General features: G+C 36.0%; 1 protein-coding gene across 4 annotated transcripts in view; it reads right to left on the minus strand.

The window, feature by feature from the left end:
* The window catches only part of PLOD2 (procollagen-lysine,2-oxoglutarate 5-dioxygenase 2), a 76,447-nt gene that overhangs the window by 4,475 nt on the left and 46,261 nt on the right, over positions 1-25,711 (minus strand). For 3 of the 4 annotated variants that reach the window (XM_052805046.1, XM_052805045.1, XM_052805043.1), the window contains exons 6-17: positions 24,974-25,037; positions 24,086-24,183; positions 21,429-21,530; positions 16,985-17,110; positions 15,367-15,488; positions 7,423-7,527; positions 6,188-6,313; positions 4,809-4,950; positions 3,535-3,597; positions 2,042-2,155; positions 1,577-1,642; positions 389-493 (exon numbers count right to left, since the gene is read on the minus strand). In XM_052805046.1, the coding sequence (XP_052661006.1) occupies positions 389-493; positions 1,577-1,642; positions 2,042-2,155; positions 3,535-3,597; positions 4,809-4,950; positions 6,188-6,313; positions 7,423-7,527; positions 15,367-15,488; positions 16,985-17,110; positions 21,429-21,530; positions 24,086-24,183; positions 24,974-25,037 (1,233 nt within the window). The remainder of the gene's footprint in view (positions 1-388; positions 494-1,576; positions 1,643-2,041; positions 2,156-3,534; positions 3,598-4,808; positions 4,951-6,187; positions 6,314-7,422; positions 7,528-15,366; positions 15,489-16,984; positions 17,111-21,428; positions 21,531-24,085; positions 24,184-24,973; positions 25,038-25,711) is intronic. The other variant, XM_052805044.1, reaches the window with a different exon arrangement.

The following is a 25,711-nucleotide window of genomic DNA, read 5'->3' on the forward strand; positions in this document are numbered from 1 at the left end:
TTTGGTTGGTAATAAGTTAAACTAATTTCTCCAAGTTGAGTCTGTTTTGCCCATGACAGTAGTTAGTGAGTGATCTCTCCCTGTCCTTATCTCAATCCAGGAGCCTTTTGTTATATTTCCTCTCCTTTGTCCAGCTGAGGGGGGAGTGATAGAGCAGCTTTGGTGGGCACCTGGCATCCAGCCAGGGCCCACCCACCACAAGTTAATTGAGGAATATCTCTAAATCTACTGAACAAGCTACATGGTAGACTAAACTAAGCATTTTATACCACGAAGCAGATTTCTCAGGTCATCAGCAATTGTTGAAATGTTTGTTGCAGTACACTGTGACTTATTATTATAAAGGTACTCACTCATTAAGTTCATGTTTATATAGGCTGACACTTACTTGGTGTTTTCCACCAGACCATTGTCCAAAATGTTCCATTTCTTCGACCAATTCATCACAGGCAGTGTCAGAAAATATGGGAAACCAAAACACATCTGGACATGGCTATGAAAGCAAAAAAAAAAAATTTAAAAAACTACATCACTTTCAGTGGAGTTAAGCTATCTTTTATTTTCAACTGCTAAGAAAGGACATCTTCACTTTTCTTGGTCACTAAAAATCAGTTGTTCTCATCTGAGCCATAATTCAGATACAGTTAAATAATTAAGTTTTGTCTTGATCCACAAGCACATTCTCACAGAATGAAGCAAAAACTACGAGCTACCTTGTAAGCCATGACACAGCATTAACAACCACATCAGTGTACCCACACATTCGGTGCCCTGGTTGCCCTAAATAACAACCCTGATCTTCTACATTACAAGCTATTAAGAAAACCAGTTTAAAACTTAACATTGTTTTAAACACAAAAACAATTTATCCCAGATTCTTAAGGAAGCGAAGTTCATTATCACTGTCCCTAACTGTCACAGAACTGATCATCCAACACTGGTACAACAATTACCATCTTAGAAGTGCTCTGTCCAGATCAGTTGCATGAAAGCAAGCCACCAGGCAGACAAAAAAAAAACAAAAACCACCAAAAAACCAACATACAACAAAAAAAACACCCACCAAAAAAAAAACACAAAAAAACCCCCATACAACAACCCCCCCGCCCCCAAAACCAAAAAAACCCAAACAAAAAAGACCTCTTTGCATCCAGCAAAAGGCTTTACCTTGGATTCATGGTTGTCAGACCTTAGGAATCCATAGGGAAAGGCACACCAGAAGGAAAGTGTCTAGATAAGCTTGCCTTTACTAGATACCAGAAAATACAGAAATCTGCTAGAGAAATTCTGTTTGGCCTTCTGCCAGTGTTACTAGCTAGTTCAAATAAATAAGTTAAATACATCTGTATTCTGGAGAAGGCAATTACTTGGACAACTACATTATTCTGAGCAATCTAGCAATTATTTTTTTGACTCCTCTCATCTAGTTTCAAAATGACAAAAATTCAGTTCTGACCCAAAACATCAAAGAGCTATTCAGTCAGAGACCAAAACAGCATTTGCATGGAAATAGTTACTGTATGCAAATTTATTATCAGTCGGTCCCACAAGTTTTAAGAAAACTACTTATACCCACCTGTTCTACTATATTATCAGTGAAGATCTTTGAGTAGTTGGGATTTATATAGGTTTCCTTCCAGTCCTAAAAAACATGATTTTAAGACATTAAAACAGAACAAATGAATTTATAAGTGACAAACAATAATTTATATTCTATTCATTTGATCTACTCAAAGCATTGGAAACAATTAAACAATTTCTTATACCCATAAATGAACTGGTTCTCATCATGCCAAAAATCATGAAACCTGTTACATCAGGGCCATATCTCCAACTTCTTACTCTGGTCATCAGTTGGCTTGTTGATATGATATATTGTCATTTGCTTAAATGGGTGGTAGAGAACACCTTTTAGTACACAACCAGTATTTAGTGCATAATAAACAAATGTTCTCCATGCAAAGTCTTTAAATCCCAAGTCCTTTATAAACAAACTTCACAATTTTTCGAATAAAATAATAATCAATAATCAGATGCATACCACAGGATTTTCAAATATCTGCCAGAGGTCATTGTTGTAGTGGGAGGTATTGTAATTGGCTGTAGAAATAAGTCTTCCAAATTCATGTCTGTTGGTAATGTACATGAAAACACCCTATACCAAGTAGAGAAAATGTCATTAGCAAAACTGTCCATCTTAGCAAAAATGTTTTTAAAAAGTCTGTTTATGCCTGCACTTTCACAAAATATATCACACACTTGTACATACATATTATACACATACTGTTCATTTAGCATCTTTACTTTTCAAACGGTTGATTCGAATCACCAACTAGTGTTCATAATTTCTTGTTTACAAGCATTTGGTTGAATTTATTTTCTAAACACATTAAACCAAAACATGTATTGTTCATAACATAAACCCCCATACAGTTATAGAAAGGAAAAAAAGAGAGAAGTGATTGGTTGATTTGTCTTCCAGAAAACCTAAGCAGACACACTGGAAGCATCTGTTCTCAAACTGAAAATACTCATACAAGAAAACCAACATCTAGGGTTTAGTTTCTGATTAAAAACTGAAAGAATAAGCTAATAATAAAAGGGCTAATGGAAGTCAGAACAAGAAACTTATTTCAGAGTATTCACTACATGATCCTTATGGTGAATTGGCCTGAAATAAAAAGATATTGGCAAATACAGCATATAAGAATATTCAGATCAGGATACAAAACAGCTGAGCACTTTGCAGTATGTTCACCTACGCAAACATTGCAGAATATGTGCAAGATATCAAGTGTGGTAACATACAGCTTTATTATCAAGCTATTAACAGAAGATATTAACAAAACTCTCTTGATTAGAAATAGTAGCAGAAAATAGTCTTTTTTAAAAGAGACTTAGGTTCTGTGGGGTTTTTTTTAGTTTACTGTTTTTCAGACTAAAACTTCATTTCTGAAGTGTTTGTGACTTTTGGATTTGCAGCAGATGAAGACATTACCATTTGGATACTTTGGTATTTCTGTCTACGTTTTTGTCTGAAAAAGAGTTAAACTGTTAGAAAGATAATGATTATGTTAAACACATGCCCAGTTTTGGGCACTTACCAAATCATGAAATAGCTGCAGCAGGGAGAATAAGGAGGGTCTGGATCAAGAAAAACAGCTTAAAGTGACACCAATTTCACAACTGCCCTGCGTAGTCACTGAGGGGTCCTGGCAGACCTGCTAGCGATTTGAGCTTTAGTCCCTTCCTAGGGCTGCTGAATCAATTTTAGCTACGGAAGCACAGCTTCAGCACACCTTGACCTCAGAAGCACCGAGAAACCCCCTGAAGAAACAACGAGCCTCTCTAAGATGCTTTGAGCTGGTTGTGAAGAACCTCTCCCTGGCAAAAACTTGAACCTTAGAAGACTGAAGAGAAAGCTAGAGCAGTATTTCGTTACAGTAAGTGGACAGAGGAGAAGTATCTTCCTGTGGTAGAATAATACTGCACGTAATAGTAACTAATGAATAAAAAAAAAAAATAAAGCAACACCTTTGGGGGTCTGAGCATATGGAATGTTTCCGAAGAAGGGGAGTCTTTTTCCCTTTGTAAAGTCTAAAATGAAGGAGAATCATCACATCAGTTTTCTGATACATAATCTCTTTCTCTTTTTCCAACTACTATTAGGTTTCCACAGTTACATTAGGGAAATGGCAGCCTTTGATCAAAAGCTGATACGCCTTTACAGACAACATGCATCTCCAAGCAAAGCTCATAATACACATGTCAAAGCTGTCTCCACCAGCCCCTTCTTATCTGCTGCAATACAAAAACAAGCATGTACCAGACCATTGTACAGCACAGACTGAGAAAGAGGAAAAGAGAAAGCAATTTTCTGATGAGCCAGTCAGATTAGTTTAATGAGCGCATGGGAAGCACAGGTTTGCAATAACTGATGCTGAGAAGGTTTGAATACAACAGAATTGGATGGGGATGTTCTGAAGAATCATAACAAACAAAGGAGATCATGCCTTGTTATGAGGGAATAAAAAAAAATTAATACTTGCCAACTTTTCTTGTTCAATTCAGCAAAATTATTTTTCAATGCTATAGTGTCTGGAAATAGGTCTGGTTTAGGTCTTATTTGTTTCTGTGCTGAAACTAGTGTAAATATCAGTAGAAATGTGGATTTACATATTCATAATTTTACAGTACAAATAAGTTCTCTCTCATTACTTACAGCTTAATGCAAGTAACAAATTTCTGATACAGTTTTAATCTATCTGGAGAAATTAATGAGTAATTCATGCTCCCTAAGAAGATTCCTACCATTTCATAAATCTCTTAGGCTTTTTATATCAACACTGCCCATCATTAGTTTAAATATGTATCTACTTAAATACAAAATTGCAAAATATTCCAACTTAGTCCACTAGAAGTTTCACACTGTATAAAAACGTGCATAATAGAGATGCTCTAAATGCATTGATAATTTTGAAGTCATACACAGCAGAGAAGTTGAGCCCTCTTTCATCTGCTGAGGTTGCGCCAATGAGGAAGGTGTTTTAACCTCAACAGGAATTTTCAGTGAATTTAAGTAAAAACCATCATGCAGTCAGTGCACCAGGGCACTGGCCTTGCAAAAACCTCTGTTCTCAGAAATTTAAAGAAGTACCCCTAAAGTGTTCTATGTCACAAAAATTGGCCAGTATCTTGAATTAAAGTAAAAATATAACATCCAAGATCAATCAAGTGAAGCAGTCAAGTGTAGCAGGACACAGAAGTCTATGTGTATTTAAAAGCAAGCTGCTATAGATACACCTTACCATTTCCCTGGCGTTCCTGCAGAGAGCCATATCAGGATCCAACTTATCACGCATAAAGTAGTTCTTTTCCTTCATCTCTGATCTGAGAGTTTGTCCCTTAATTAAGTATATATTAGCCATATAAGGAATATTCCATACTCCTCTGTAAAAAACAAACAAACAAACAACAAAAAAAAAAGACAAAAAAAAAACCAAACCAAAAAAACCAAATGCAAATAGTTTAAAGCTATGAAAACTAATTTGTTGCCTATTCTATCACATCAGGGTCTCTGTATTTGCTGACAAGGCTAAGTAAGTTTCAAGGACATGAAGGTGAAAGGTTCCCAAGACATTTGAAAAACTACAGCTGGACATTGTGGACATCTCAAATGTAGGCGTAGGCAGTAATTCAACTTTTATGAAGTATTTTTATAAAAAATAGAAAAGTCAAATTCTCTGAAGAGTTTTAACTACAAATGTACTTCATGTTTCCATAGTTAAGGCAATCAGTCAAACTCTTTTATAATATTATTCTACACTACCAGATGGAGAAAGTAATTCTAAAACAGATTTTTAAATGAGTTTAAAGACTTCACTGAGGCTTCACACAGCTGGTCTGACCTCTTCACACAAATACCCAAGGACCACAGCAGGCCATGTATTTATGTGAGCTGGGCCAATATCAACAAAAAAGCATTGCTGTCACAATGCTCGCTCCGCAGATTTCCTCCCTCCCACTGCCACGAGCACATCTTTCAGTGCGACTGAAAACAAGCCAGTCCTATCCAAGCAGTCAATCTGTTTCAGACCTTTTTGCTCTTCCATGGCAATGAAAAGTCATCATTGCATGGAAGAGTCAAGCTTGGAACAACTTACACCACATTCATTTAGGGGAAGGACAAACCCAAAAAGCTGTGACGAAAGTATTTCTCAAGAGCTGCTTAAGATATATCTGACATAATATACAGGAAGAAACACATGAAGAAATTATAGCTGTTCAGCTGATAAAACATTTGTCCCAAAGAGATGAAGAAGTCATTTGATGAATGCAACAATCACTTCTTTTGACTGAGGTTCCTGGGATACAGTTTTGGGTTTGCTATTTGTTTGTCTTGCCATTTTCTGTATTATGCACTGCTAGAGTAACCAGAAACTATCAGACAGGTACTGGTAATGACTATGTCCATTACTAATACCAGATCATTGCGTTAAACACTTTGCTTTTTTACTGAAGCTGTGAGTGGGAAAACAAATGCATTTCTGTGAAATAGAAAAAGCTACACAATATAACTAACCTAAGCTCTTCAGGAATAATACCATATTGCATGAAAATGTAAGAATATGTTGCTAATAACCATACCGGGTGCCTTGACTTTAAAAATTAGCTTACAATTACTTACACTCTGTTCCCTTGGACAATATCAACATAATCTTCTGATCGAGCATAATAGCCATCTGGGCTCAAAGCACCCCAGAAATTGGACCAAAGCTTCCCATGACGAGTTACAAGTGGAGCAATTATCTTTCTGTGGAGTAACATATCGAACAAAAAAACCACGAACTGTTATACATAGACTATATGTCAAAATATACCAGCTTTACACAGTTTGGAGTATAGCATAGTTAAAACACCAATGACTCTCAAATTTTGGAACGGCAATTCTGAACTTAAGCTGGAAGAAACAGCATCCAAGCACCCACTGCCCAGAAACAACATTAGCATAACAGAAGCAAAGATTCCTATAAATCAGAGGTGGCTTGATTTTCAGTCAAGCAAAAAAATACTGCCCATAGCATAATGAGAAAAAGCATCACAAAGTCAAAGACATGAAAATAAAAATAAAACACAGTGAGACTTGGCTTACCCAAAATTTAATAGAGTCAAAAGGGGAAATCTAAGTTGACCAGAATAAAAAGAATAAAATGGCACTTTGTTTCAGAGGGTGCCTAATGGCAGATATATTTTGCAAAGCTTCTGTTTCTTCCACCTAGTGTACTTGGCTTTTAGCCCCTTTCTACAACACTGTTACAAGGAATATAATGCAAAGGACTGGCAGCCACATCTTTACTTAAGCTCCATCCCTTCTCACTAGTAGGTCAAACTAGACATTGATAATTTATCTTTCTGTGATACACCTGAGATTCCCAGATTTGTTATGAACAAGGAAACACTACCTACCTAACATGGGAATTTACAAATTGACAGGAGTGAAGTGCACAGCATTCACAGTGGGCCCAGTCTGCTGAAAGCTGCTGCTGATAAAGTCACAACTTTGTATAACTTAAGAGATCATACTAATACAAGGAGAAACTGGTCATTACAGCTGCTCCATCTCCAATACCTTTCCACTATTTTATTGCACCTATGATTTAAAAAGAAAGTAATACTAGTGCAATACCAGAGTAGTAAACTCTAGGGAGTTTTTGTTTGGTTTTGTTTTGGGGTTTTTTTGTTGTTCTTTGAGGTTGGTTTTTTTTAACATTTTGTGCATGACCAACTTTGAAATCATTAGTCAGGGAAATCTTAATTCATTTCATAAAACCTGCTTACACCATACCATTCTCTTCAGAGATGGGCCCCAAAGAATCCTTCCAAGCTAGAGGAAATTCTATAAAATCAAGAGATATACTACACCTGTTCTGTTCTATCAGTATTCTTAAAGTTTTTGGGTTTGTCAGCACAACATCTGCATCTATGCTGAAGTAATATTCACATGCTTTATCCTGGCGACAAAGGTCCCTAAAAAGACAAAAAGGAATGGTTAACTCATGCATGTCCATAAAAGATTCACAAACAACAAAAAAAACCCTCAAAAAACCCAAACCACAACCAAGTGCTCTGCTCACACATTGCATTAAAGGTCCTCTGCAGTGTAGTACTATAAAAGAAAGGTGTCTTTAGATTACAGTACTATGATAAACTAAAAGAAGATTTAAAAACATGGATAAGAAGCCTTATATTTTTCTTTTAATAAACTAAGTGATCTCTAACCTTTACCAAGCACCGTAAGAGCTACTATGCGCTATCCTAATGGAATACAAGGGAGTTGGGGGGATGGCAGTGGAAATCAAGCCACTGATTTATACAGCTGGATATCAGTACAGTCACTTAATAGTGAAGTATGAGCTTATTAAGTAAGCTTCTCTAGTAAGTAACTGCATGTGGCTGTAATACCATCTTTGGGCAAAGATGCTACAGATGTGATCTGCTGATCTGAACAGTAATTGAAACCTTATGGAGAGTATAAGACAAAAAGTATTAAGAAATATATATTTAAAGACCTTTTCTTAGTCTTTTTGTGACTTACAGGAATAACACAGTTGGTAAAGAGAGATGTAAAACAATTGAACAGGCAGTGAATGGAAATTAGAAAAAGGAATTGAATTTGTCCCATACACTATTTCTATCAGTTGTGATTTTGATCTCAGGAGAATAAATTATTTGCATAGATAACCACACCTTCAAGAGAAGGCTTCCACCAAGCAGAAGAGACATTCTATTATAAATATAAAAGGAAGATACACAGACTGCATTTGTCTGTTTCTGGCAGTGTATACTTGCTAGGCCAAGATCCAGTATAGTGAATTCAGTTTTCCTATGCCAACAGAATAGTAGGAGATTATAGTAAATCAAGTATAGTTTTACAGAAAGTGGAACAATTTCCTCAAGTCATACTACAGCAGTAGCTTTCTATAATGCAGGTGGTGTTATTGATTTTGTCTATTTTCCCCACTATTACTGACAGCACTCGCATTAATTCCATCATAACAGCTTGAAACATTAAAATTATTTTACTTTCTTGCATTAAAATGTCTATAAACACTGCTTTAGTTTGAGTTCCACTTGATTTGATTGTTTGTGACTATTTTCTGCGATGGAAAAGATCTCTGTTGCTTCAGAAAACCTGATAAATGGTGGATGTGACAGGCTACATACAAGCCAAGGCAACTGCTGGCATGGCTTCCTGCCTACTCCTCCTCCGTTCCCCTCCACTACCTAACACAGCACCTCAGTCAGCATTTAGTCTGTCTCCCGTAAGGATTACTACTTATCAATACCTTTTGAGTCTTTTCATTCAAACTTTCTTCTGCTCAAAGGACTTCAGAGGTATGACTTTGTTGGGATCACAGTAGAAGGTAGAGCTTTTTTTATTCCATAAATCTAAGCAATCCTTCCTCTTCAAACTTGACCACTAAAGATGTAGTAATGATTTGAGGCAAATTTTTAAAATACCAAAATGACAGAAATGGTCTTCCCACTACTGCTGAAGTCACCATGTTTGGACACACACCCATAATTTAAATCTTTGGTCAGTTTCTGGTTTTGCCTTCGCTGACATCACCTTCACTGACATCGCCTTCACTGACAGTTTTCTATCTTATGTATACATGTTTTTATGATAGCAATTCCTTAATCAGCACTTTCTCACATAATTGCCCCAATTGAAAGCAGCAGGTTTTATTTTGGCCATAACACAGTCCAGCAATTAAGTCTTTATGGCATTTTCCATTACTAGCCTATTCTGTTCAAAGCTTTACAACTACTGAATGCAATTCACATGTAGCTTTATCATTAGCATAATTACAATTATTAATAGTAACTTGACTTTTATATTGCACTTGACATTAGATGTTAAATTTCTTCCGAAAACATTCAGCTCCTTTATCCTCATTCTACTAATGAGGAAACTAAACCTGAGACACCAACAGGCTCAGTGCCAGTCCAGGGTTCCAGCCACAACACTGGCCAGCACCTCCCTAAAAACAGCTAAACCTTTTTCTGCTAACAAAAATATGAATTAACTTAGTGTATTTAATTATGAAAATGTGAAAAAACAAATGGAACAGATTTATATTTAGTTGTAGGCAAACATGACTGGAAAATTGATTACATAATTTCAAAACATATGGCCCTTCACATTTTTTTTTTTTTCTTTTTTTTTCTCCCCCCTTTAAATCCAGAGCCAGAGAATTCTATTAAAACTGATCCAATGTGTTTAGTGTTGAAAATCCTTCTTTTCTTCATTCACATAGTAATCCAAAACACAAAATACTAAATTAAAAGTTTTGGTCTAAGTCACACACACTCATTCAATGATCTATTGAGAACTCTTTGAAAGCATTACTGCCTTAAACAGTCTAGAAATTCAGCTAGTACAAATCACCTACAATGTGAAACCTCTAACTTCAACCTCTGTAACCAAGAATATTAAATATATGCACTTATATGTATTTAGTATATGTGTGTATATACAGATATAAAAATGCCAAAAATCAAGGCTACTATTGTGACAGTACTTTGACTAGTTTTTTTGCCCTATTTCTATCTATAGGGCATTGAAGACTGGATCACCAGATGGCAAAACTTCATGTTTAAAGCATAATTCTCCTTGCATTTCCACATAAAAGTCACCATGTCAAATGTGAAGTATAAGTTTTGCCTTTGCACTTCAACGTCGCTAACAAAAATCTCCACAAAACATTTCAGGTTTCAGGTATACAGAAAAAGAATTGTAAAAGTTTCTGTCAAAATTAATAAAGCGAGCCTACTCTTAAGAAATTCATGCATCTTCTCTTTGGGGTTTCAATGTTGCCAAGTAGCTTTCCCAAGGAAATAAAAGTAATCCTGGATATTCTCATGCTTTAAAGTATTACCTTCTTACAGTATATGCTAACCTCTCCAGATGTAGAAATCCGACATTATATGTGAAACTATTTATTATGTATATCCAGGCCACAGCAAGGAACAAGTGGAAAGTGCCTTCTAGCAATACTTATATGTATAGTAATATACTTCCTAATCTAAATTCAATGGGTAAAACATTTAATCTACTTGCTTTACACTCCACCTGCTTATAAACTAAGACCAAATGTTGAAAAGAGAGCTACATTTTTGTACATAAATTTAAAGCCATTTCAGTGTAGTGATTAACAAAAATTTAGCAGATTTTTTGTTGGAAGTGTGAAGTGAAGCTCAGCAGAGCAGTATTTCAAGTATTTTGCAATCAGAGCAATGTTTAACTTTGCTTACAAACAGTGAGCCCATCTGGAACAGTGACCTCATCTGAAAAGGGAAAGTGTCACTGCTCTTCATCAAACTTTCCACTGAGATATTCCAAGGGGCTAGTTTTTTATAGCAGTAAGACATATGGTCTACCCGATTTCTTTACCACTGAGTCACTGACATTTATTTATTTTTTAGACACAGTTTGAATTTGCAATTAATCAATGTAATAATTTTTATGCCCCTCACAGTTTGGAAATACAATTCTAAATGTGGACTGTGAGCCCAAAGGGAGAGCACTTACACCATTTGACAGACCTCTGAAAGAAGAGGTGTCCCAGATACAAGTCTGCAACGCTCACTGAAAGACTGGGTGACATTGCCTGCCATTTTGGGTTACGTTTTGCATCTCTCCAGTTAGCCACAACAGCATAAAGAAACTCTTATCAACTAACACCAAAAACAAATAAATATAGCCACAAAACAGATAAAGCACTAACGTTTAGTTTTGCATCTCAGGCTTAAGTATTGTTACCACAGTTGCTACACCTGGAAGCTACTGAAATCAGATATGGGTGGGAAAGTTGTTCTTCTGCAACGCTCAAAGTCCAAAATGTTCCTCCTCCCTCTGAGGCTGAAACCCAAAACTGCTCAAGTGTTCAGAAGCAGCTCCAGAAAATCCAGGTCTTCAACAGAAATCACTTGACATCTGGGAGACACAGATTTAATCCCTGCTCTTCCTTCAGCCACAGTCAAGATACTTGCCCTACTCGAAGGACTGAAAGGGAGTCCTACTGTGTCCATGTCTTTGTTTTTCAATACCAAATGGGAGGTCAGAGACAATGACTTAATATCCTCTTTCAAGAAACACACAGGAGACCCCAAATTCAGCTCAAAATTCAACAAGGAGGTCAATGAACTCTCCAACTGATTCTGATCTCCCTACTATTCTTCCTGAAACTTTTAAAAGCATTCAATGTAAACTTTCATTAAAATGCACACATTGCCACTAAAAGTTGAGGTAAATCACATTTTAAAAAAAGTTCAGGAAAAATCCTAACTACTTCTATCACTAATATTGTTGAGGGAGGGGGCGGGGAAAAAAAAAAAAAAACAAAACACCACCAACAACAAAAAGAAACCCTGAAGTCTGTAAGTACTGGGGGGAAAAAGATTACGGAAAATAAGCTTTTTATAAATAAAACCTGAGAAGTTAATGAGATAAATTCCCGTATTTCCCCACTTTCTGTTATTGCTTGACAGAGAATGTAACAGCTGGCTGAAATATCATCTCCAAACAAGGAAAACCACAAATGAGTTTTTTCTTAAAGAAAAAAAGAGCCAACTATAAGAACTCTAATATATTCCTTGTAGACAAAGGGGAAAAAAAAAAAAAAAAAAAGGCATGGAAATGCTATTTTAGGGTTTCAAGTGATGTACGTGCAGAGAAAATATTCAGACAACATGCAGCTAAACTTTCCTTCTCTTTACTCTACTTTATTTTCCTCCCTTTTTATTCTGTTTCAGCCCACAATAACAAAAGCTATGCACTGCTGTTTGCCAATATTGTGGAACTGTAACAAGTTTTTGCTGACTGCACAATTTTGAGTCCTTTCTAACACCTATCCAACTTTCAGAAGTGCAAGAGAGGGCTTTCCATGTCAAGAAGCAGCAAGAAAGTAAATTCTTCAATTATTCGTTATTATGTGAATGAGAAAATGTTTGCCGCATGGCTATGGGTGAAATTAAAGAATGTTATTTTCTCACATTTACATTGACATAAGAGAGTCTCATTTACTTAGAACCTCACTGTGATTTATCATCACTTTTTACTGAGCTAAAAAAAGGAGGCGGGACGGGGGGGGAGGAAGGTAAGGAGAAAACTGACCTAACTGCATTATATTCTCAAAAGTATTCTGCTGAAAACAAAGCAGACCTTCAATGCTTAAGTTCTCTCTGTGTATTAATTGAAACCTGTTTTGCTGCTTCAGATAAATAGACTTGTGTGAAATGTGCAAGTGAGGAGACCAAATTAATTCTAAATCTACTGCAAATTAACAGAGAGATACTAAAATCAGCTACTTTGGAAAAAGAGAGAAAGCAAGCATTTGAGGCAGATGGAACAAAACTATCAGTCAATAATGCAGATAGAGGCAAGAGAAAATTAATCAGAAGACTGAATATATCAATCTCTGTAAATCAAATCATTAAACCGGTTTGAAGAATGACTCTTTTCAAGTTATTCCCATTGCAGTATTAGTGAGAAACAAATGAGGTTATTATGTTGGAAGCCAGCTGAAGAACTGAAAGCAAATAATTTTTTATAGTAACTGCCTTTGCCATGAGCATCCCATACTTCTGAGCTAGATTTTTTGAGGAGGAGTTGGTGATGTCCACAAGGGCAGCCAAGCAGACCAGGAGTGCAAAGGAAGCAGCAGATGAACTGAACGTGCTTCAGTCAAATTGAAAGGAGCCATCAAATTATATCTACGTTGTTCACATGAAAGATCCTACTACTAACACTCATACTTTCTGGATGATTCAGTATTTTGGCATGGTCTCATTCCTCATGCATTATACTTCACATTTTCTCTATACGCTATGTATCTCTTTAGGACAGAATCTTTATTAAAGAGGCCTTTCAAAGCAGGAGCAACATGGGTCAAATTATATCCAGACAATGGATAACACATAAGAGCATAGTGTGTCCAGTGGTACATATCACAAGTATGATTATCTCCCTACCTTGCCTAACAGAATTTGAAATTATTTTGTGCAAATACACATTTAAATTACTAATTTTTATCCACAGATCAAGCAAAGACCATATATCATATCAAAACCTCTGTCACATTATAAGTCAGTAGGTTCTATCAAAAGATGACAGGTTTAAAGATATCTTGGTGAGATTTAGTAACAGTATAGAAATTCATTACACTAAAGATTCTGCCTTATAGTGTCTATATAACAACAAAAAGGAAAAGGCAACTCCAGAAATTCCACCTCAGTTACACATAACATACAGTACTTCAAAAAGTTTACAAACATGGTACATGTGCTTTAAAGACTATTGGAAATAAAGAAAGAACTATTTATAAACATGTGAATGGCTGCTTACACTAACACTGGACATCTGTAATGTTTCCTAGAAAGGCTACGGGAGAGACTTGGACCTTGACCAAATATCAGCTTCCCAGTGGCTTCAGCACAACAAAACCCCATTCAAACAAATTTCCAAGAACACCACGGAGACTCAGGACTAGACCTTCATTCTTTCAGCTGATGCCATGAACAGCCTATGCTATGCTCTTAACCTCTGAAAGAAAAGGGTCTTTTGAAATTAATTTCTCTGCTCTGACACTCATGGAAGATTTGGGAAAAAAGAGAGTGGAAGAATTATATGAGAATGAAGCCTGCTCAAGGGCCACAGCAAGGACTTGGTGGGATCCTGGTCTGTAAAACTCCATAATCTGACTGATGGACATACTGGTAGAGTCACAAGCAACTCTGTGGTAGTAGTCAGTGCTGCTGCCACTAAAGAGACCCCTTGACAGGAAGGTCTGACATAGGATACATATTCCAAGGTTCAGACTTAGGCCTGGCAAGTGCCAGGTTTAAAAGGTAAAGATTTGGATTCCCTAATAAGAACAAAAGGAAAAAAGAGAAAAAAAAGAAAAAAAGAAAAAAAAAGCAAGACCAAAGAATAAGATAAAGTCAGTTGCCTTTCCAAGTCCTTTATTTTTTTTTTTTTTCCCCTGAAAGCAGAAACTTCTGCTAGAGCACTTCTAAAGGATATTCCTGTCTCTTTGAACCGTAGGAAGAAAAATAATTCTATCACCTGTATGCCCAGGTCAAGCTTTAACAATATTTTTACTTAAATGCAATGTCATTAAAAAAAAAAAATAAGGGGGGGGGCGCGACTAGGACAACAAAACTGCAACCGTTAAATGCATATCCAATCCAAGAGGTACTTCTATTCTGTGAAATCACTGTGATAAGTTAGCTTGAGAAGATTTTGGATAAAAAAATAAAAACAAATACGTATTTAGAAGATATACTGCACTTAGAATTTCTATCTACATTTGCACCTGCTTCCACATTACTGCTACATATAATTTTTTGCCCATACTTTTTATTAAAGTTTGTTGTATTGTACCATCTATTTTATTTCAATAGCATTCTTTTTAAAAGAAATATTTAAACTTTACCATTTATGCTCATCATGTTTTAATACAACCCATGTTTGAGATGACTATAATGCAAAAATAAGCTGACACCTTTTATTACTTTGTAGTCTACTATTGTCTATGCCTTCATTAGAAGACAAGATGACAGACTATCGAAGTAGTCCAAACCAGAGAGATGTTCTCACAATGACCAACAGCTTTTTGACAGAAACCACAAAATACTCAACAGTTCATCTCTTATATCTAGATCTTGTTCTACCACAAAAGCTCCCACTTTTGTATCTTAAGATGTAAAGTTGTTAGTGTTTAAGATGCAAAATAATATACATAAGATGAAAAAAATGTTAGTTTATGCATCATTATAACAGATTTATAAATTAGAATTTACATTCCCATGTTCCGGGCTTCTGCTTGACTCAGATTTTCTTCAGGTCCAACAATTTTTATATTTCTGATAACGTTCTTGGCTTTTTCCCAGAATTTCTTGATGTGCTTTTCATGGTAAACCTCCTGTAATCATGTTAACATTGTTTATAGTGAATGAAAAGTACAAGTTGCTGTGAAATCATAAACATAGTGTCCAAGAACACATTGTATTCTATCCTAAACAAACAGATGGCAAACAGTATTTGAAGATATTCCAGTATATCTGTCATTAAAATGAAGCTCTTCTGTCCAAAATTTTAGCAAAAGAATCCAACACATCAGCAATATAAATCAAAGCTGTACCTCCAGACCGATGACGCAAGATTCACAGGCTGCTTATGCAGTGTTTTTTCAGGATATTTATTTTACGATCTTCAAAACCCATTCTACAACCTCAGTGGCACACAGGAGTTTTTTTATGCAACTCCAGAATGCCTTTAGAAAGGGAGCTGTCACCTGTACCCAGGTGGACAGTCAGTCATCGCTTCTTTAAAACGTTGTAACAGTGATTGGTTTTTTAATTTTTAATTACCCTACCTCTAATTTAAGAGATCTCAGCTGCATGCAATGCTTCCAACCCAGTGCCCTCATTTGTAGCTTTTGCATATTGTGGCTGATATTAGAATAATGAAAATATTGGGTAGGGTTTCCCACTCCCTATCATAAAAAAAAGCTAATCAGTCTTTTATATTCATTTCAAATACCACATGATTTCTGGCTGAAGCAATGAAACCTAGCATAGCCTACAATTCCTACATGCATATCATGTTTATACCTTTAACATCCCCTTAAAAAAAGCACACTAAAGACTTTGAAGATAAGCTCTACTTCTATTACCCAGGCCTTTTGTGCTATGATATCAACAGTAATGCACACCAAGTGAAAAAGGGCAGAAATATATTTTCCTCCCATTTCTCTTCCAGCCCAGTTTTTTCCAAAAGACTTACACACATCTGTCACCTCACTCATGAAAACAGCAATACTGAAGTCACTGGTGAAGTATCAGCAACACCAGATCGTTAGGTAATTAGCAAAAAGCATAAAAAAAATATTCAAAAAAGCAACTTATCTGTAATGCCATTCAAAATATACCTGGACATACCAGTCTTCCCCATGGGACCCAGTGGGTATCAACAAGATGGAAAGCAAATCCAATGTCAACTATTGGATAATAGTTATTAATAACATGGCATAACTTTTGGTCAGTCCTGAAGTGGTCAGGCAGTTGGCCTAGACGATCATTGTAGGGCCCTTGCAACTGCAACTATTCTATTCTTACTCTATTGTTTTATGTCAATCAGTACTTCCCCCTGAAGCATAAACTTTAAAATACAATCTTTTTCATTAGTAAAAGAGAAAGAATCTAAGCAGTTTCTTTAAATAGACTTCAGTAAGCACTGCCACAATTTCATTTAATTTATGTATTTTTTCCACTTCAGCACTCTAAATGCTGAAAGATTATCTCTTCCTATGCAGTTTAACTATGCACATACATAGAACCCATATACTCCCTCACACACTTTCATTCATACCATAATTTCCAAAATTGAAGCTTTGCACAATAGTAACATCATACTTACATTATTATGAATGAAGATACTGAGTGCCTCCTTTGGGTAGTCCAGAGTCAACAGTCTGTCTAAAAATTTAGGTAGGAAAGGAGTGGGTTGTTCAATGAAAACACCAATTTTTACTCTTGGATATTCCTAAAAAAAATGATATTTTGACACAACCAATAAGACTTGCCTCCTTTCTGAGATTAGTTATATTAAAAAGCAACTAATGTCATGTTGTTGTAACTTAGGCCACACAGCTGTCAAACAATCAAAACCAACTAGCTCAAACATGTTATGCCCCCTGTTTATTTTCACTGACTTCACTAAATAAGCAAAGATAATGGATTTAACATTGCTAGAAAATTCTATGAATCCCAATAACAGAAACTGGAAGTAGAAAATAATGTATTATGGTTTTTAAAATTCTTACTTTAAAAAAAATATTAAAATCGCAAAAAAAGTATTTAAGGAAATACACCTAGAACTGCATGGTAAATGCATTTTTTGTAAAGTAACATACATAGATACGTTACATTTACAAGAAAATAAAGGGAAGACCAGTCTTTTTAAAGTAGTTAAAGAATAAATACCACAAAATATTTTACTCATCTGTACTTTAAGCCAAAGACTGAAATACCCTTCCATACACTTACATGCACTATTTCCCCCGACCATTTTAAGTGGGCTCTGCATTACTTCCCTACTCACTGATTTTATCAAGACCTTTGATGAACTAACTAGAGCTTCTCCCCTTGCATCCAATGATACTTAAGCTTTATCCACCTCATTTAATGTCAATTCACATCTTTTGAACAGTGGTATTAATTCCGGGTTTGTATGTGCTTGATACAGAGATCACCTAGACAGCACTTTTGGTATTCCTAAAATATATTATTTCATTATGCGAGGCAAAGAAATTTAACCTTCAAAGGCCTTGACTCTGCCACAAAGAAATGCACTATTAAACAAAAGTTTTCTCCACCTTTAAAACAGACAATTAGTATAAACGCCTAACCCACTACAAGGCTGAGAGAGAAACCTTATATGAGTATAAAAGGCTGCAAGTTAGCTTCCCATAAGCAAGCCAACACCCACTTGAAAAGTGTCTGGATAAACCATCAGCACATGCTGAGATTTTACAGTGCCACTGTCTATATCAGAAATCCAGAAACACACTGGCCAGTGCACTAGAGCAGAAACATTAGGCACCAATGTTTACCCTGACTACCTCCTATTCACAACTTCATCTGCAAACCTAATACATACTCATGCAGACACCCTAGTAACTTCAAAACAGCTGATGAAGACAAGTACACTGACGTGTCTTGAAAAAAGCAACTGTGATATTCTCGGACATTGAGGCTGGTGTCACGGTAACTGGTACCACTGATTGCAAGCAATGAGGAAAGCAGCATGGGCCATCAGGCTTAAGCTGAACATGCACATGTGCTACCAATACTAGAACTGCTGCAACAATTATTCTGCCTACTTCTCTAATTCTAAGCCATTTTCCCCTCATTCTCCAGGACAACAAGAAGCAGGTTCAGGCTGGATCTGCGAAGGTTATAGGGACAATCAGGAATTACTAACACTCCTTCAGTACACTGAAGTGCAAGCCGCTTGGCTCTACACTAAAATCTCAGGCACATGACCAAAGCAAAACAGCACTTAAAATATTTAGAGTAAAAATTCCTGCAAACTACATCTCCCACTGCATCTCCTCAAAGCAGAGTTCATCAGTTTAGACCCTGGTTCACCATACTATAAAGAGTTGTCACTGCATAATCTGAATCTAGGTCACAATGAACAATTTTAATAACCAGCATTTTGAGTATATCAAGTCAGAAGTTTTGGTTCTTCCCAGCTGTGCCTCAGCAAAAACACTTTGGAAATACCCAGTCTGCACCGGGATGTTACATTTTCTCTGACAGATTTTCTCATTTTCACTAAGGTCATACATTTGCCTTTTAAGGTTTACTTTTACACAAGCAGTAGTTGAGCATATGACAATTTTTGGAAGAAATACAGGACAATGTCTCAGTATGACTTCACAGAGCAAAGTCCAGGAACCCTTGCCACAAGAGTCACCAGTGAAGTGAGAGAATCAGCAAGGTCATCCTTTGCACCCACACTGGGAAGTCTCCACAACAGTAACAAGCTTTAGGACTTATGAACTAGCTCTAGGGAGATTCAGTTTGTTGTCCAATTTAATTTAGGTTTTAGAAAAACCCTTAAGAAAAGCGGCGGAAATTTACACTTACAGAGTCAAGGCGTGTTCTTCAACTTATTTTCCGCCACCCTGCTTTGACCTGGGCAGGTAGCTAGTTTGGGGGTGGCACAGGCTGCTGACATTAGCAGAAGAAAGCGGTTACTGAGTGTTTCCATACCTCAGCTGTGATCAGAGCACAGGAGGTCCTGCTTCTGTGAAGAGGACAAGGACTGAGCAAAAGACTGCATATGTGGCTCCCAGTTCACAGGTAACCCCGAAGCTCAGCTTTTCACAGGCCATGCTCCCAGCACCTACTCGCACTGACCCTGGTAGTCCTTGGGCTCTTCTCCTCATCCATCACAGACCAACCTACACAACGCATGGCAATGCTTCCACCCATCTCTGCCTTGCACGCACCTACCCCTGACCTTCACAGAAGGAAGGATAACCCTACGCCCATGATGGGTGCTTCAGCTGTTTGTTCTACAGTGGAGCTTATCTGTTTTGTACTGCTAAAGTCAAGGTCTGTAGGTAAGCCCAACCCAAAACTTTAAATCTGCAACACCTAAGCTCATCGAGTCAAGGACCCATTCATGCTAGAATTCATCTAAAGGAAGTCAAAGCCCAAAGCATAGCTGGTATCAACAAATCTGATTCTCTGCTTGCTTATGAGAAGAACAAGCAAAATCCTCAGAAGATATGTATCAATGCAGAAAGTTAAATAAAACAATATGGGAAAAATGATTAGAGGCACAGAGCCAGTACTGCTCTTTTCACTGAAGATTTTTTGTTAAGTAGCAACCAGCCAGGCCTGAACAGAAAGCCCGTTCAGAAAATGAAATATTGCTTGTAGTTAAAAATGCCTGAAGTAAACACTTCCACTAAGGCCAAGAAAAAGTCTCGTTATTTCTGCTGGCAGAGTGAGTGAGGTATGAAGTCCAAAGAACAAATTACAGTAAGGAAGACACGTTCCAAGTAGATGTACATAAACTATAGGAAGCTATCCAGTAAATCATTGCAAGTTACTCCCCACTACTGGCTTTAAGATTTAAATGCTCCCCAACCATGTTTTAATTACCAACACCATTAGGAAAAACTCAGACAACTTGTTTTCCTCAGGTAAACTTTATAACACCATTCCAATGTTGTATCTTCAAAGCAAAATTAAAATTAAAAAAAGATATAAAAAGAATCTGAAAGTTATCACAATTCCAGCAATAACTTTGTTAATTTAATTTTTTTAAAATTTTAATTTATTCCAGTCCATAAGCTACTTATTGTTGAGAAATTCTTTCACTTTGTCCTTTCATTACAAAGATAACAAGCCACTACTACTTTCATGCTATCCTCAACATGACCTTCTATGACCTGTTCTCTTTCAAATCTTCAATACAGAACAGAAATGAAACAGCTGCTGGAAACAGCCTGCTAAGAATAATCAGAAAGTTCTTTTAAGTACAAGCTTTACATTTCCACGTGGTAGATCTCAGTTATTTACTCTGCCTAAAATTTACTGAGTACAAGCTGAAATATTCATAAAGACACTAAAGACGTCATACTTGGAGCCAAAGCACCAAAATAAGTTCCCAAATATTGCATATACGCACACACGCCATGTGTACGTGCATGTCTGTCCTATAAGAATTCTGAAGACTTCTGGAACTGATATCCGATCTCAATTACATCAGATTTATTCTACAGAAACACATTTGCATATACAATACAGATATCCATATCATCCTTTACAAGGTAAAGCAGTTTTGACTATTTTGCTATATCTCTTAGAAAACAGTAACTGTAACCATGTTACAGTTAACTGTTAACCTCTATTTGTGACAGAAATTGTTAAACTGATGCATACCAAGTTTTTTGTAGGTCTGCTGTTAAAAACTTAAATATCTAAAGAGCTTTTCTACCTCGCCAAAAATTCTAATTATTCACTTGAATCTTGCATGATTCAAAAATGATTCATTCACCCTCAGTGAACAGAGGTAAGGATGTGGAGGACTTTTGGGTATGGGATCATCTTCAGTAATATTGGGGAAACCTATATCAAAATGCATGCATGAAAACATTTCTAAAAGTATTGATAATTTCAGTAAATTAAAATTCCATCTTTACAGTTTCATATACCAGAAAAAATGTCCTGAGGTGTCTACAAAACGTAATATTGCATACTGAAGTCACTTTGCCTCAGAACTACTATACACCTATCAACTGCATTCAAAAGGGTTTTGTTCTAGTGAAAAGTATTCTTACCGTTACTGTTGACAGGTCTAGTAAGTCTAAATCGCAAATACTGCAACCAGTTTCCCGTGTCCAAGCATTAGGAATATAGTTTCCCAAATAATTCAACTGAATCTGGTAAATAAATGAACAATTCAGATTAATGAGAGGTGCATGCTAAATAATTCAGGCTTACTGATTGAGTCTCTTATACCTAAAGGCAATTGACTATCTTTTTTTTAAATTTAAGATTTAAAAAACAAACAACCCCAACCCCCCAACCATTCAAAAATAGCTGGTAAAAGCTTTTTCTTCTTCTTTTTATTTACAAAACAGAGATTATATTCTCCTAGCACCTACATTTATTGCTTCAGTTAAACCAAAAATTTGTTGCAAGTATAACAGCTACCAACTAAATGCTTGTATGACTTCAAGACACAGACTATATAGATCATTCAGTTCTCAAAAGCTTCTAGGTGTGATTTCAAGCAAGAAAAAAAAAAAATTATTATAGTTTAATTCTTTTCCCAAATCTGAGAATCATCAACACTACATAAAACACAAAGAGTGACCATACAAAAAACACATAGTGAACGTAGAAGATAGATGCCCAGATGATGTATTTTTGAGAAGCTACACCAAGATTCAGAAGCCAGCCAGGGGGATACATTTTAAAGCAGCATCTAGCTTCTTCACACATTTTGAATTGGCACTGAACAAAATATGTACTTTTTCTGTCAATGGGCTGCCTGGGCTGCCCTGCCTTCCTGGATTCCACAGGAAGTTTGTGCAGAACATCACTCTTCTCCACTGCCATTTGCAATGGTTATGGGATCACTTATGCCAGAGAAAGTCTGCCTGAGGGAAGGATGCTATTCATTCCTGCTCTACTGCCCTCATAAAAAAACTGAACGGACAGAATATTATTTTGCATAGAAAACACACTCCAGTCCAATACTCAGTCTGCATTATATCATACTTTGGGTGTTTGTTTATGCATATTGAAAATCATTCTAGATTACAAATAGAGTTGCTTGAACTTCATCTCAGAGATGTACAATAAAGTCTGCAAAAATAAGTATTTCACAAAAAACCCACTGCACTTGAGGAAAAAAAAAAAAACAACATTACTTGTCAGGATAATTTGGTATCCATTTCAAAGAAGTGTCTCTGATGCTATTTATTATCTTCAAACTGAAGAGATTAAATACAAAACAGAAGGTTCTTATAAACGAGAAACTTTTAGTATTTGGAGTTAATTCTGCAAATTACTTTCATGTTAGTTTATTTATTAACAAGTGAAAAAATTTTCCAATCTTATTATACTGTTGTCCTCGTAAACAATAAATTCTACTCTATTTTTAAAACAGAAGAATCTAATCACATTGACAAAATTATATATAGCAAGAGTTTCCTCTTTGTTTTTAAAACTATGTCACTACATGCAGAGATTGAGTTTTGTTTAATGTAGCGCAACTCATGGATTAGTATAAAGAGTTCCAACCTAAACTCCTTGCCCAATCGTATAATACAGTACCTTTCTTTTCATTGGCAAAGCATCAGCAAAGCCAGTGATGATAGATAACTTGAGGATTTAACTGAGGCAAGAATAACTGTAGCAACATGGAAGAAACTGGTCATATATTTCACCACTACTGAGTAGTTATAAGCCAAACAGATAATGGCATCATTATAATCACTAATTCCAAAGATGAAATACAGTGCAAAAAACTAAGCAGCAGCAGTCATAAGGATATTAATGAGTTTCAAGCTTTATTTCATTCTCCTGTGAGGCATTTTTCTGAAAATAAGGAGCTACAGCAAGGAACATGTATTCAGAAGAACTTAGAAAGTAGCCACACCCAATCCTTCAGCCAACAGAGGCTATTAGAAATGATACACCTTTACACTTCTTTGCTGTATAACAAAAAAATGCAACTACCATATGACCAAAACGTAGCCATTTCTCTCAGAGAAACTGTGCCAGGTTCTCTGGACCACTGAATCCACACACATGGACAGAATCTGCCAAAACAGCTACTTCACAGGGCAGACAGTGCTCTACCACGAACCCACAGCTCCTGAGCCACAGGTACATTGCAGGCAGTGATCAATGACACTGAAGATGCAGCAACAAAAGCCAGCCGTGCATGTGTGTGTATATACATATATACACACACACACACTTACGGACATACATACACATACATATTTTTGTCTATATACATTTTTTTTATATATGTGTATACAAACACACACCACAGTCTGCAGTAGGATCAGATGTGTTACTGTTTTGTACCCCAGTCTGTGACTCTTGGTTTGATTTTTCGCCCCCTGAAAACCTATTCTTCTGATTACTGTTGAATAACCAGATAGACGTTCTTTGCTAGCTTCGAGAACTGTTTTGTGATAGTGAACAAATTAACATAAGCTTAACTGCTTCTAGTATCCCGTGCTACGATGAATTTGGGAGCAGATGAGTTGTTTCAGCAGCAATATCAAGTTACAGTGACAGCAGAATAACATGATGGAGCGAGCTATTAGAATTTTTTTTTTTAATCCTTGCAATTCTTTATTAACATTAATTGGAAATGAGCAGTGGTAGTGCGCTATGACTGTTTCAGACTCTTCCACCATTGTTTTTGCCTCGATTGAAAATGCTGTCTTTGCACAATAATAAAAACACTCACTTTAGTTGGACCATTTCCATGAATGGTGATTGGTAGTGTGTCGTACACTGAATTCCTTGCTCTTACTTTTCCCTCTTCAAATTTCAAAAGGACTTCATCTGCAAATCAACAAAGATCATACAGTAATAAAAGTTTATAAATAAGAGCTAAAATTCTTTAAGTTCTTGCTGATACAATATACCTTGCTGTTGCTATCACTGTCAATGTTATTTATTTGGAAGCTTTTGTTCATTTTTTTTTTTAACCAGACCTTGAATTCTAAGCTCTTTATGCTAAATAAGGTTACATCAAGCTCCAGAGTTTGCCATCAGCAGCCTTCAGTATCTGAACAAAATCCACTTTAAAAATAAAACTAATTTTGTGCAAATGGTATTTGTAGAGAAATCATAGTTACTTCAGATATGATTTGACTATAAAAAGTTGTTCTGTAATTGGAGGTTAAAGGTAAGAAAGTAAGTTTGCACAGATGCCATTTTTCAATTTAAATTCACGACAGTTGGATAAAGGAAATTCTACATTATTCCACACTCCATTTCATTATGTATAGCCATTTGCTTAAGAACATCTAAAATGCAATTTTAACTACCAATCTTACTCCTGTCATTAAGTTTGTGAAAGGCAGATGGAAAAATGGCTCTTAACTTTGTGTTTATTGCTAACTTCATTTACTGAAAACTATTTTTTCTATTTTTAAATCAAGTAATTTATCACTGGGAGAAATCAATTAATATTAAACCCAAAAGACCTGTAACTAATCTGGTAATCAGGTTTACCCATCCAAATATTTCTTTAAAATAAGCATATGTTTAGGGAACGATATTCAGCGTTAAGCAAAGAAAGTGTTAGTAATAGTTAATAAAACACACAACATACAGATCATACACTTACCAACAGCTCCATTTAGGGTCTGAAAAATCGTACATTTGTGGTCCAAAGTAATGTTAATGAGTTCCTGAAATAAAAGTACCAAAGATGTTGAGGCATTCTAAGAGCCAATGTTTTTATGGAAACAGTTATACTGTTTTTTTTATGTTGCAGTTATACTGCAGTGGCAGCAAGTAATCAGGCAGAACTACCCTACGTGTTCAGCTCTTCAATGTAATTCTTAATTTTATATTGTTAAGTTTTTCTATATCCCTGAGTTGTGCAGCTGCATAGCAATCAGTTTTATATATGCAAAAACTTTACCTAAACTTGAAGGTTAAAGGTCATAACTCCCCAAAGAAACTACAATTTGGTAGTATAAGCCAAAGAAAATTTGTCTTATCTTAAAAAAATTTAAGTAGTCTTGGCCAAGCAACAAAATATACTGCGTTTCACAGTCTCAAAAATATGAAAGCCAAATTTAAGTATCATGTCAGAAAAGAAAACACCACTAGTTTTAAAACATGTTCCTAATATTGTAGTATTAAATAAGAATCTAGGTAGGATTAAAGTACCTTGTTTTGAAGTTTTAACATGTTGATCAAAGTATGTAACCTTTAAAACACACTTAAAAACCCTCATACAGATAACATACTCTGTTTTGGTGTTCCAGGATTTTGTTACGTGTTTTACAGCATTGGACATTGCCATGCAGAGAATTAGTGTTAATCTATAGTACAGTATCCCAAGCTAAGTGCCATG

This window comes from Harpia harpyja, chromosome 12, assembly GCF_026419915.1.
Source record: "Harpia harpyja isolate bHarHar1 chromosome 12, bHarHar1 primary haplotype, whole genome shotgun sequence".
Classification (NCBI taxonomy): domain Eukaryota; kingdom Metazoa; phylum Chordata; class Aves; order Accipitriformes; family Accipitridae; genus Harpia; species Harpia harpyja.